The sequence below is a fragment of the Penaeus vannamei genome, chromosome 15 (genome assembly GCF_042767895.1).
Source record: "Penaeus vannamei isolate JL-2024 chromosome 15, ASM4276789v1, whole genome shotgun sequence".
NCBI lineage: Eukaryota > Metazoa > Arthropoda > Malacostraca > Decapoda > Penaeidae > Penaeus > Penaeus vannamei.
Window position 1 is genome coordinate 40741472 of NC_091563.1, and position 12234 is coordinate 40753705.

Below are 12234 nucleotides of genomic sequence, written 5' to 3' on the forward strand. Positions count from 1 at the left end.
TAATGGCATTTAGCAGTACTTGTGCGATCCACCGATGTGGTGACAGCTTGACCATAGCTACACCAGGGAGACCAAGATCAGGCCATCCACCATGATAGAATAAGCGACCAAAGGAGGTGGAGCATTTTCACAGCGAACAGGAGTACCATGCACAACAAACCCGTGGGTAGGTGAAACACCCTGGATGGAGGACCAGAGGGGGAGCGATTCTACCTTCAAAGTTAGCTCCTATTTAGGAACCACTCCCTTCTCCCACTCCATTGTACTCCAGCCTCAACAGAAGGGAGAGGATGGCCATTTCGAGCTAGAGACAGCTGAAGGAAGGAGTTCCAGGCGGTCAGAAATGTCAAAATCGAAATTTATATCGCAGAGTCATGCCACCCCTGTGCTAATATGTGACTATACTATAATTGGAGATATCTAAGTCTGTCCCAATAGCCCGGCTGTTTGGTATTCAGCTCCGACCGAAGAGAAAATGGCAATACAGACCAGTCAGACTAATCATAGCATGAAAGCCGGAGCGACTGAGAAAAAAAAATAATATAGCCTAATCAATGGCAGATCTAGGAGAGGAAGGGGACATTTAAACACACACAAAATGATGAAAGTGACAATAATAATACTCATTCATTTATTATTATCATTGTTACTGAAGACGTAGGCCTATTGATGCCCTCCGCTCCCCAAAGTGGCTTGACTGAAAAAGTTTCCTTACCCTAATTTCTGAACGCTTTTTCACACTTTCAGTCTCTCCTGTAAGGTTTCGAGCAATGGTGACGATGCGTCCTTGAGGGGAAATGGCCGTGTAAAGCAATGGTTCCCAACCAAGGGTCTTATAAGAAGAATAAAAGATATGTCAGTAAAAGTTTTTCATTAACACTTGTTTATTGAAATTCAATGTACTGGTAATATAAACCTTTAAGAGTGTAGAATAAAGTCAGCTAATATACAACTACAAATATAACTACCATGAAAATGGTTGGATATATTACTACATGTTAACACATCTACGGTCGCTAGCCCAGGTTAAGACTGTCTTTAGGGTCGCACCCCAAAAAATCTGAGAAACACTGGTGTAAAGGTTGCAATAGTAATTATAGTCGAATTTCCAGAGGTTCTTACAGACCTCTGAAATGGTTCAGTTCACACCCGGCAGGTTTGTGCTAGGGTAAAGAAGGGGGCAGAATTGGGACAAGTAGAACAGGGTCGTGCTCAACTTTTACGGAGCTTACCCCTACTTGTAATTCATTTCGATTTTGTTTTTTCTCCGATGTTTTCGCTACTTCTCCCTCACTGTTTCATCGCAGCTTACAATGGCTTTCATTCGATACCACAAAATCTACCAAATCTACCATTTCAAGTATGAAAATGCATTTTATATATTTTGAATGACGCGTCCGTTTCTCGGTCTCCCACTATGCCCCTTAATTCGGTTTTCATAATCTGTACCATCGGCTGTGACCTCGCATATATGGCTAATGCAGACACCAATGAATAGGGGGACGAAGTGCTATGGGATGCATTTTCCAAATTATGTGAACCTACACTATCTGATAACATGTTATACCATGGACGCTTCGGTTCGTATGCTTCAGTTTACAGAAGTGTAAGTGGAAATACATAAAAACGCTTTTTTCTATTACAAACACAACATTTTCACTGAAATAGGTAAGGTGAATCAAACTCATCGACTCCTAGGAGAAAATAGATTAGAAATTGGGTGACAGCCATATTACCACAACAAGGCCACCCCTCTGAAACCATTGATTGGGTGGTGCAACGTTATCATCTCAGAATATAGAACCTAAACTAATCCATTATTTCAACTAGGATGTCGTTGTTTTTTTTTCGTACATAGATGGAAATTCTTATCACATCCATGAGATCCAGCTGACCAAAAAATACCTAAATGTAATGAGCAAAGAATTCTGTGTGACATGCGAATACCAACACCAAAGTTGACCCATCATGTTCCATCCAGTTGTAACACTTGATATTTTTGCGTTGAAGAAAAGAAGTTCGTAAACGTGGACGCATTACTTTTTTCTCTTTCTTTCTTTTTCAAGTTCGAGCCCTTTTATTCTTGCCTACCTGAAATATCCTACCTGACTTTATCTTGTGATTGGATATATGAACAGAAGAGACATCCAACCATAATGAAATTTAGAAAAATGCGTAGAAAAAATGCGTTTTTATGTATACCAATTTCACACAATGCCTCTAAATACATGCCAGTTTGATACACTGCTGTTTTATATATGCCAGTTTGACACAGAATACTGACGTAAATCGAGAAAAAAATCAAAACATTTAAACGATCCTAGAACACATCGAGACAACAACATAAGGTCAGGTACATGTTCACCTCTGTGTTGAATCCTGGAGTGACTTGCCGCATGTAAAATCTTACTGACGTGCTATTTTCCTCTTTGAAAGAATTACCTATGTCGTTAAATATATATGTGTGTGTGTGTGTGTGTGTGTGTGTGTGTGTGTGTGTGTGTGTGTGTGTGTGTGTGTGTGTGTGTGTGTATGTGTGTTTATGTGTGTGTGTGTGTGTGTGTGTGTGTGTGTGTGTGTGTGTGTGTGTGTGTGTGTGTGTGTGTGTGTGTGTGTGTGTGTGTGTGTGTGTGTGTGTGTGTGTGTGTGTGTGTGTGTGTGTGTGTGTGTGTGTGTGTGTGTTATTGTGTGTGTATGTATGTATGTATGTATGTATGTATGTATGTATATATATACATATATATATATATATACGTATATACATACACATACATACATACATACATACATACATACATACATATATTTACATTTTTTGTATATATATATATATATATATATATATATATATATATATATATATACATATGTATACATGACAGGAAGAGGAGGTAGAGGTACCACTGGGGATGTGGGATTGGCAAGACGGAGATTTGCGAGGCTTAAGAAGCCACTGTGCCTTTCAAACCCACCCACACGCAGGGTTTTCCTACCATTCTGTGCTTTCAAAAGAGAAGTCAGTGTTCATGCCAAACTATTCAGTATAGGCAATGGCTGCCAAGTCTTTAATTTTTTGGTAATGTATACTGTCTACCCCTTTATATCAAAATATTTACACCCCTGAGAAAATATGATGAAAATAGAGATATATAAAGTCTCTATTTTGAATATTGCTTGATGGTGTTTTGCAATGCACAAGCTCACAGTTTATCTCAGAAAAAAATTGTCAACGATGCAAGAAATGCTGTGTTTAATGGCACCACGGACACTCTCCACTAAACAATGGCGAACAGAAATGCAAAAACGCATTCAACATTCACAAAAGCAGAAGTCAAGCTGAAGCGGGAAGCAGGTGCTAAAAGCCGCCAGTTACGAATATGGACAATATTGAGCGGAATACTCAAATATGCTTGAGTAGTGACGCCGTCTTAGATTCCCTATGACACTAAGTGACGTCAAGCGCAAGAAAGACGTATGTGAGTAGGTCTGTGACGAGTCCTTACTTATACAGATCTTGCAGTACACTTTACATAGGTCACATCATCATAGGATGAGTAGGAAGGGGTAGTTTGCAATATCTGACTCTACCCATACTTTGCTTGTCATTGTTTTTGCTTTGTGTGTGTGTGTGTGTGTGTCCATTGTAATCATGATAATATTTCATACTAGAAACCGTCCTTTTATAGTTTGAAAAATGAGTGAGGATATTTTTTAGAAATATTCATACTTAAAATGTTAGAAATATTCATATTTCTACTTATGCATGCTTTCATTTTATAATGTTAAGTCTTTCCACTAGTGTATTCTAGATTTATAGCGGAATATTTGCATTACAAAAATATCTGCTTGCTTAGAGGTATCAATGCGTTATTTCACTGTATAGTAACCAGTTCAGTGATTTGCGAAGACTATCATCGCCCGGGCCTTGATATATATGTGGTACCTGTACACTTGTTAAGCAATGTTACCAGCTCATGGGGTAGAAGTTAAGTGGCCACGTCCAGTAGGATATGTTTGCCAATGGCGTTAACGGAATGGGTGCGGCCTCCTCTGCATACTGACTATAACATTCGAATGTCGATGCCATTATATGGTCACTGAATATGTTATGATTCTTCTTTCTGATACATGACTACAGCCTGCAAACTTCGTGCGTCTTCTACATTATTCAACAAAACCTCTGATGTGAGGTATGCTACATTCCTGTCCTCTGATCCAGATCGGGTCAGTTCGTCCCCGATTTAATCTAGGGAATTAAAATCCAGCTCTAACTTGCTTGGCCCAGCGCTCTCTTGCGTTCCTAATGTAGGAATATTAGGAGCTGCAACTTTGTGTAGTTGGTTGCCTTGCGGAAGAGTATCTGCGACTTGCATTCTCATCACCACCAACACTGCAATTAATTGACAAATACACGTGTATTGGAATATACACTGAGTGAACGTTATCCCTGGTGTTAACATATGTATACAGTACGCCTCATGGCAGGAGTATGCAATATGTAAATTAGTTCGATATTCGGGGGCGGATCCAAGATTTTAGGAAGGAAGGGGACAAAAATGGTGGTCAGAGCCCAATCACAATTGCCCAAGTCGCGGAAAGTGCAATGCAGGAACTATTGAGGCCCACCTACAGGAAATTCTGAAAAATGAAGATGATTATATATGCTTATTGGTATAGCTGTTTCGTTTAAAAGCTTCGGCCAAAATATATGCCCAAAAATAGGAGGATCTCGCGCCGGGTGCACCACCTTTGGATCCGCGGCTGTAATAAAACTCGGTCGTGACACCACGCACTGACCCGTGGACTTATTAATTCCCGCGACTTCTACAGACGCTTAAAATTTTATTCAATTTTATTTATTTATTTATTTATTATTTCCTTTCTGGGGGGTGGAGTTCAAAATATAGCAGCCTCGTTAGATACTGGCTGCGCGCATGGAACCAATTCTTCACATTATACGTATTACAGATCTATTCTAAGCAACCTTTAAAGATACCTTCCCCAGCCACGCACACACACCCACCACTCTCCATATCCCCTAATTAGTAATCACCAACCAACTTCCCTAATTAAATTCATATTCTTGCTTATTATTATTTCGCGACTATCTGTGATAAATAGTTTTGGTAAATAATTTAGAGGTTTAATCAATGATGCAGTGAAAGACTCTAACATCTACTGATCGAAAATGTAGCAAAACCTAATGATGATCAGCAGAAAGATAATGAATAATGCGTCTTTCTCATGGCGATCGATGTAAAAATATGCTGATGACGATAAATATATACCAGCAGTATTCATTTAGATTTAATGTTACTCCCAACATCCTCGGTTATAAAATTCGTGGCATTAATAAATTACTGAAGCGAGATTGACAACTTCCCTATCAGAGTTTTATATTAAAAAAGATCTGCATATCCTGCAGCGAGGACTAGATATTTGCATTCATATCATGCTCCCATTTTGGTCATTCAGTCATCAGAGGAAGCTGGCTTTTCTGTGACAGGAGCGACGTGATTTGTTTAGTGTCATCCATGAGTTACAGACCCTCAAACAGATTGGAAACCTTGATTTTCCTCTAAATTATCTCGCGCAGCATTCCGGTCCGCGCGAGGGTCCGGGTCCCCCTGAGCCGCACGAGGAGCCAGCATGGAGGAGCCGCAGCGAGGACCTAGAAGCCACCGCCGCTCGCTCAGGCTTTAACTCGAGGTCCCTGGAGGTGCTAGGCAGACGGGGGAGGCGACCAGATCGATCAGTGACGACGGCGAACAGAGAGCTCTTCCTCTGAGATGTCCTGGGCACTTGTCAACAGGGGCTTGGAGCTGTTTGACTGTGATTTGCCAGGTGAGGGTGCTGCCTGCACGTCCTGGGGAGGTGCCTCTCCTCTGCAGGTGTGGAGGCGAACACTTGTCTGCTGGGGAGGCCCTGGGGTGACGTCAGTGGGTTGTATTAATTATTTTGCGGCGTGGGAAATCACCCTCTTTGATGCGAGCAGATTCTCCCGTGCGGATTTGCGGCTCGGTTGGGGTGGGTCCCCTTTTCAGCTCGAGACTTCCTTGTTTTTTGTGGACTATTGGTGGGAGTGAAGAAATGATCTTGTAAGAGAAGGTAAGAGCTCAGTTGCACGCCAAGGGATGCGAATCTATGGTTGCAAAGCATAGATCAGTTATACCTTAGGCTCTGTGCATGTGCTCTGAAGGCCAACAAACCCCACCAAAGGCCTAGATAAGGCTTAGTGGCCTTTATGGCACTTGGGTGTTGGCATTTTTTTTAGTTGCACTTTGCAATTATTTCTTATTTCTTAGTTCAGTTATTCATGGTGCAATGTGCATGAATTTGTGGCTGTTTTCCATTGCAAGTGATATAAGTGAAAGTATTGAGAATTGTTTATAAAGTGAATTCAGGCACTCTTTGGAACCGGAAACATCACAGTGTAAACCGAGAAACTTCGAGTTCAGACCTCCACCTTTGTGATGTAGTTCCCAATTGAGGGCTCTGCCCCAGACCCCACCCAATCACTGTTCAGATTGGAAAGTTCGCAAATTACATGCGGGAATTATGCTGCACTTCAATTTGCGCAGCAATAGTTCTGGTACAGGCAAATTTCCAGCCAGCCACCTTATACACAATAAGTGATATATGCAAACGATATAGCAAGTGATTTGGTCAGATTAAGTTTCTTACAGCTGCCTTTTAGATGAAAAATAATATATGCAAATGAAAGAGCGAGTGATTCTAAGAAACTTAATTTGAATATACTTCAACCGCACCTCAAAAATAACGAAGCTATTGGACACGCAAGTGTTGGAGAGCCTATTATGAAAAACTCTCTTAAATACAGTACTAGGAAAGACCATCTTGTTTATATGGCATGGCAAGGAATTTAGGTGTGTGGCCGATTTAACTTTCTAATCTAGATAACAGTAAACTTAGTTTCCAAATGGCATTTGTCGGTACCTAATTTCTTAATTTCTGATGATTGTCATCTTCTGCACAGATTGTCATGCATCTTCATCAAACCTTATTGCCAAATAGAGAAGCTGACATCACTGTTTTGCTGAGTATATAAGGGGGGGAGGAGGTTTGTTGGCTTTTGCTGAAGTACAGAAGCCATGGTGTCACTTTATGCAGCCCTGTTCTAAAGAACCTGGTACACAGTATGCACTGATCAGATCAATAAACAAGGCAAATTCACAAATTATTGTAGTAGCATTGTGGTTGTTGACTCATTGGTCAAATACAAGATTTAGACAATCCACTGGTATAGGGTGAGCAGTACATGGAATAGATAGACTGATAAACTCAAAAAATAAATTGTCTTTCCAGTAGTTATTGTAAATTGTAAACAAGATACTATAAAAAATTAAGATATTGCACCAGTTCACCCAGTGATCTTACACCAATCAGCACAATCTCTGTCTGTTAGTGCTCAAGGCCACTGTGCTACCAGCATATTGGAGTTCAAATTATATGCCGTCAATCACAGATCATATCAGGTTTCAAGTAGATTTGGACTGAACGCTGAATGTATATGTGAGAAAAAAAACTGGTGTACTATTCTGGAGATTGACATGTTATATTTTAAAGAAAGTTATTTATTCCTGTTTTATGTCATGTAAGGAATAGCATGAAAGTGAAAAAAATATGTGCTCATATTGTGCTTGCAATTAGCATTTACTCATCTTGCTGTGACCACTGATAGTCACGGTGTTTACATATCAGTGTCAAGGCCAGTAGAGATAGTGTAACTTCTTACTGCAATAGGTAAATTAGTTTGAAAACTATGATGCACAAGTAAGAATTATAATTTTGAAATGATTGATAATTGCTCTTCCATGTTTGTTTTCTTTTGATAATATTTTTCATTCTTAACTCACAATTGCTGGTGAGAAATCTTTAGTTTAGTTTGTTATGTTCTTCTTTCTTCTTTTATAGGATGTTAGACTTATTGTGTCCATATTTCCTGGTTCTTGTTTCCTGGAGTCTTCTAACTGTTGTCTGAAGATTTTCTTTTATTGTTTCTTGTGATGTTCTCTGTTTCAAATGATATTTACTATTCATGATCTTTGTAAGATCTTCATGTGTCTTAGGATATAGTACCTCTTAACCTGTGGGTGATTATCTCCTGTTATGAGTAAAGAGATATTAGGATTTGTTATTTTTATTTGTTTTAGTGAGTGGGATCATAGGCATTGTAGAGTTAGATATTCAATCATTTCTTCTGAGTGTTAGCACCATCTGCATCTTGGGTCGGTGTCAAGTTTTAGTCTTTGTATATGTTTTCTTAGTCTTGTATGCTTAGTTAGGATTCTTGTGACATAGATGTCTCGTTTTCTGTTTTCAGATCTGCACCAAGGTTGTAGGATGTTGTCTTTAAGGTGATAGTTTTTTGTGATCAGAGTTTTGTTTATCTGTTTTTCCCTCTTTCTTTGCCGCAAGGTCAGCTATTTCATTTCCTAAAATGTTTTTATGCGCTGGCATCCATTGTATTTTAACATTGTGATTTCGAAGTGTTAAAGTGTAAATTGTTTTTGTGTTTCATATGGGATTTGTTTGTAGTCGCTGGGTTTGTGGTTTTGCAATATTAATGTTGATGAAAGAGAATCTGTAAAGATCACAGTTTGCAAGGTTATTGACTTTTTTGTATTTCAGGCCTTATTTTATGGCACATAGTTCAGCTTCTAAAATTTGTGTATTCCTCGATAGTTTCCAAATTGTTGCAATTTTATTTTGCTCGTTATAAAAGGCAGCCAATGTGGAAAGAGGTTCTTTTATTTTAGATCCATCTTTGAATATTTTATGATTTTTATATTTTGTATTGATCAACGTTTTGATTTGTGTTCTAATAATTTCATTGGAGAGATCTTTGTTATGTTGATTACAGGTGATTTTTGTAAAGGGAGCTGCCTGGATAGGTATAGGCTCCCATAGTCATAACTGAGTTAACTGAGGTTTCATACTTCTGCTTGGATGGAAAAACCCCTGTGAAAGATAGGCACTAATTTTTTTTACTCATTTTCTAGTATATGTTTGTTCTAATGGATTCTAGAGCATTTTATTAAGAACACAGACATTTCCTTCTTATTGCTTGCAACACCCTGATTATACCTCAGAAGCATGGGAAAATAAAACAAAATAAATTGTATGGAGAAATAGTTTTGTCAATTTTTAATTGTAATGAAACTTAAAAAAAGAAAAAAAGGGGAGGAAACTCTGTGCCCTGTGATAACTTTAGCTAAAATTGTGACCGTAGCTTAGTTCCTTCATTACTGTAGATTATCTTTTTAACGGTGTAAATAGATAGAGATACACACAAACATACAAATTATTCATATCATCCATGATTTAACAGAAAGTAGCAGTCAGCACAAAGAATCTGGTAGTAATACCAAGGCTTCCAGTATCCACACTCAACGTCACGGGTATAAAAGGGCAGCAAAGCAGAAAAAACGAGCCCAGCAGAAACAGAAGGAGGCCAGTAAGGAGCTGATTCAGAAGAAGGCAAGTAATGTGTGGTAGTTGTGAAGTTTGAGCGAGAGTGCTTGCATTTTACCTGGATTTCCTTTACTGATAAGTGATGTTCTTTTTCAACAGTAATGAATGTACACACTTAAATCTCTTCAAATTGTCCTCTTAGTTCTTGTGTTTGTTGATTGTTGCAATATTTGTATTCTTGAATGATGTATAAAAAGAATATTGTATTTCATCTATGTGAATATCTTTTTGTTTTGGTTATTTGATTTTTATTTTTTGTTGTTTCCCTTTTTATCTTTTAACCTTTTCATGATTTACAAACTTACAATTATCCTTTTCAGGTTGCATGTGTACTTGAGGAATACAAGAAAAATGTTCAAACTGATCAGACGGCTGACAATCTCAAGTTGCTGAAGAAAATAGATAAACGTAGAGCACCAGAGAAGTACACGAACCAGGTATGTCTCCACCTTGCCTTTAATCCAGTATTTATCTTTCTTTTTATCTCTCTCTCTCTCTTTTCAGCTTATTTCTCTCTTTGTCTTTCTTTCTTTCTTTCTTTCTTTCTCTAGCCTGGTGACCCTGGGTGCGAGATAACGAATTTGGCAGATTTGTATATTTATATATTTGTATTCTGATGCAAGAGAATGAAATCCAACTTTTGTAAACAATATTTGTCCTATGTATGGCAACCAAAAGAGTGTGTATATAAAAGGAAGGACAGCATTAAGGGCCACAAATTAATTTACATTCAGGAGAGAGGGAGGGAGGGAGGGAGGAAGGGAGGAAGGGAAGAGTTTGCAAGAGAGGGAAGATGAGAGAGAGAGAGAGAGAGAGGTTTTGTGTGTGTGTATGTGTGCGTGCGTGCTTGTGTGCCTGTCTGTCTGTCCACCTGTACATCCACTATTACTATTACAGGTATATTGTTGTTTTAGTATTTATTCAGCTAAAACTTAGGAGTACATCAAAATATACATTTTATTGTTATGGAAAATAAAAATGTGTATGTGTGCGTGTGTGTGTGCGTGTGCGTGTGTGTGAGAAATTAATTGTAACTGTTCCCTATTTTCTTTCATACACAAGGTTATTTATGATAACTCCCCCCAGTATGTGCTCTACAGATACAATGTATTTGAGATATAACATTGAAAAGTACATTGTATGGTGCATAAGATTGAGCTCTTCAAATGCCTGCAACCTTACTGAAACAAAACAAAAAACTGTGTCCCTTCTCCAACAGAATACACAGACAAACTGGATTATTAATGTTTTTGTTATTGTGAGTGGTGTCAATTTTTTTTATTTATTTATTTCTCTCTCCAAATCATATTTTGGCATTTCAAAGCAAGTGATTGATTATATACTCTAGATGATGTATATTTTACTGTCATACATTCAGTACATGCACAAGAACCAACATATCAGAAAAAAAGTTATTGCAAATTTATGAATTATAATTAGATTAAATTATTATAATTAAAACACGTGCCATACTGTGAAACAGCATTATCATATACTGCAATAAAACATATATTTAAATACCTAGGTGTTGAGATGACAATAAAAATGATTTTATGAAACAACATGCAACAGTTTAGACGGAATAATGCACTACTGTATTTTTTTTTTGGGGTGGGGGATAAATATTATAAATATTAATACAACAGTTTGCTGAGAGAGAATGAGGGAGTGGAGGAATATTGAATTAGCTTGATGAGATATATCATACCAAATTTACCATTTTCACCTCTTGCATTCTCTTCACAAGAGAAAAAAAAGGCAGGAACCAGAACTGCACGAATGACTTAACCAGATACATGCCTGTAGGGATGGCATGTGCGTACGGACCCTACCCACTGTTCGTTTAATTTAGTAATTGTTGTTACATATAGATGGCTCCACAAGTACTAAGTCACTAATGAGCCAATGACAAGAACTACCTGTCTCACCTGTTTACCCTTTTCCTTGATTTTCGGTAATATTTTCTAGTATTTAATACTGCTGTTAGTAATGTCAATAACATTAGAGTAATCCCAATGTTTGTAACAAAAATAACAGTCTCGACATTGATATCAATATTTAAAAAAAGTGTTTTCCCGCCATTTCAAGAAAAGGTGAGGTCATAAGATCTAATAGTTGACTCCTTTGTGACTAAGCACTCGTAGAGCCATCTAGTTAGAGAAACATTTAACAAAACGATACCAAAGTGAACGTAACATTTTCCCGTTTTCATTGGGTTAATAGCATTAGTAAAAAACGTTTTTCCTGCTAAATCAAGGAAAGGTGAGATCACAAGATCTACTAATTGAATCCTTTGTGGCTAAGTATAGTAGAGCCATCTATGTGCAGAAACTTTTAACAAATCAATACTAAATACATTTTCCTAGGGGCATTGGGTTAAGGAAAGGAGGATATGTAGATAATGTGGTGGGTGTGACTAGTAGGAGTTTACTTGACAGTACTAGATGTAGATGTAGAATGTCATATAACATTTTCTCCTCCTCCCTCCTCTTTCTGGTCTTTACCTCAGGTAATTAAGATTTCCTCTCATTCTGCAGGTCAAGCAACAGCATAGTAAAGAGCTCGACAGGAAAACTGTAAATCGAGACTCTCTGCCAGGAAAGAAAACTACAGAAGAGAAATCTGTATTTACTGAGGAAGATTTTGAAAAATTGAATGAAGAGTGGCTGCGTCTCTACTAACAAACGGTACTACAAGTTTCATCCGGTTCTCTGCCAGCAATGAAGTAATTTGCTGGTG

General features: G+C 38.0%; 1 protein-coding gene across 9 annotated transcripts in view; it reads left to right on the forward strand.

Annotated features, from left to right (window-relative positions):
* Nucleotides 1–5401: 5401 nt before the first annotated feature.
* The window catches only part of LOC113813124 (nicotinamide riboside kinase 2), a 9409-nt gene continuing 2576 nt past the window's right edge, over nt 5402–12234 (forward strand). For 3 of the 9 annotated variants that reach the window (XR_003476370.2, XM_027365066.2, XM_027365069.2), the window contains exons 1-4: nt 5402–5844; nt 9353–9501; nt 9816–9932; nt 12033–12220. Coding sequence is in view for 6 of the 9 variants with exons in the window: in XM_027365066.2 (XP_027220867.1) it covers nt 5790–5844; nt 9353–9501; nt 9816–9932; nt 12033–12176 (465 nt within the window). In the remaining 3 variants the exon portion in view is untranslated. Of the gene's footprint in view, nt 5845–9352; nt 9502–9815; nt 9933–12032 lie in introns of those variants that run through there. The other 6 variants (XR_003476369.2, XM_027365065.2, XM_027365067.2 and 3 more) reach the window with 4 other exon arrangements.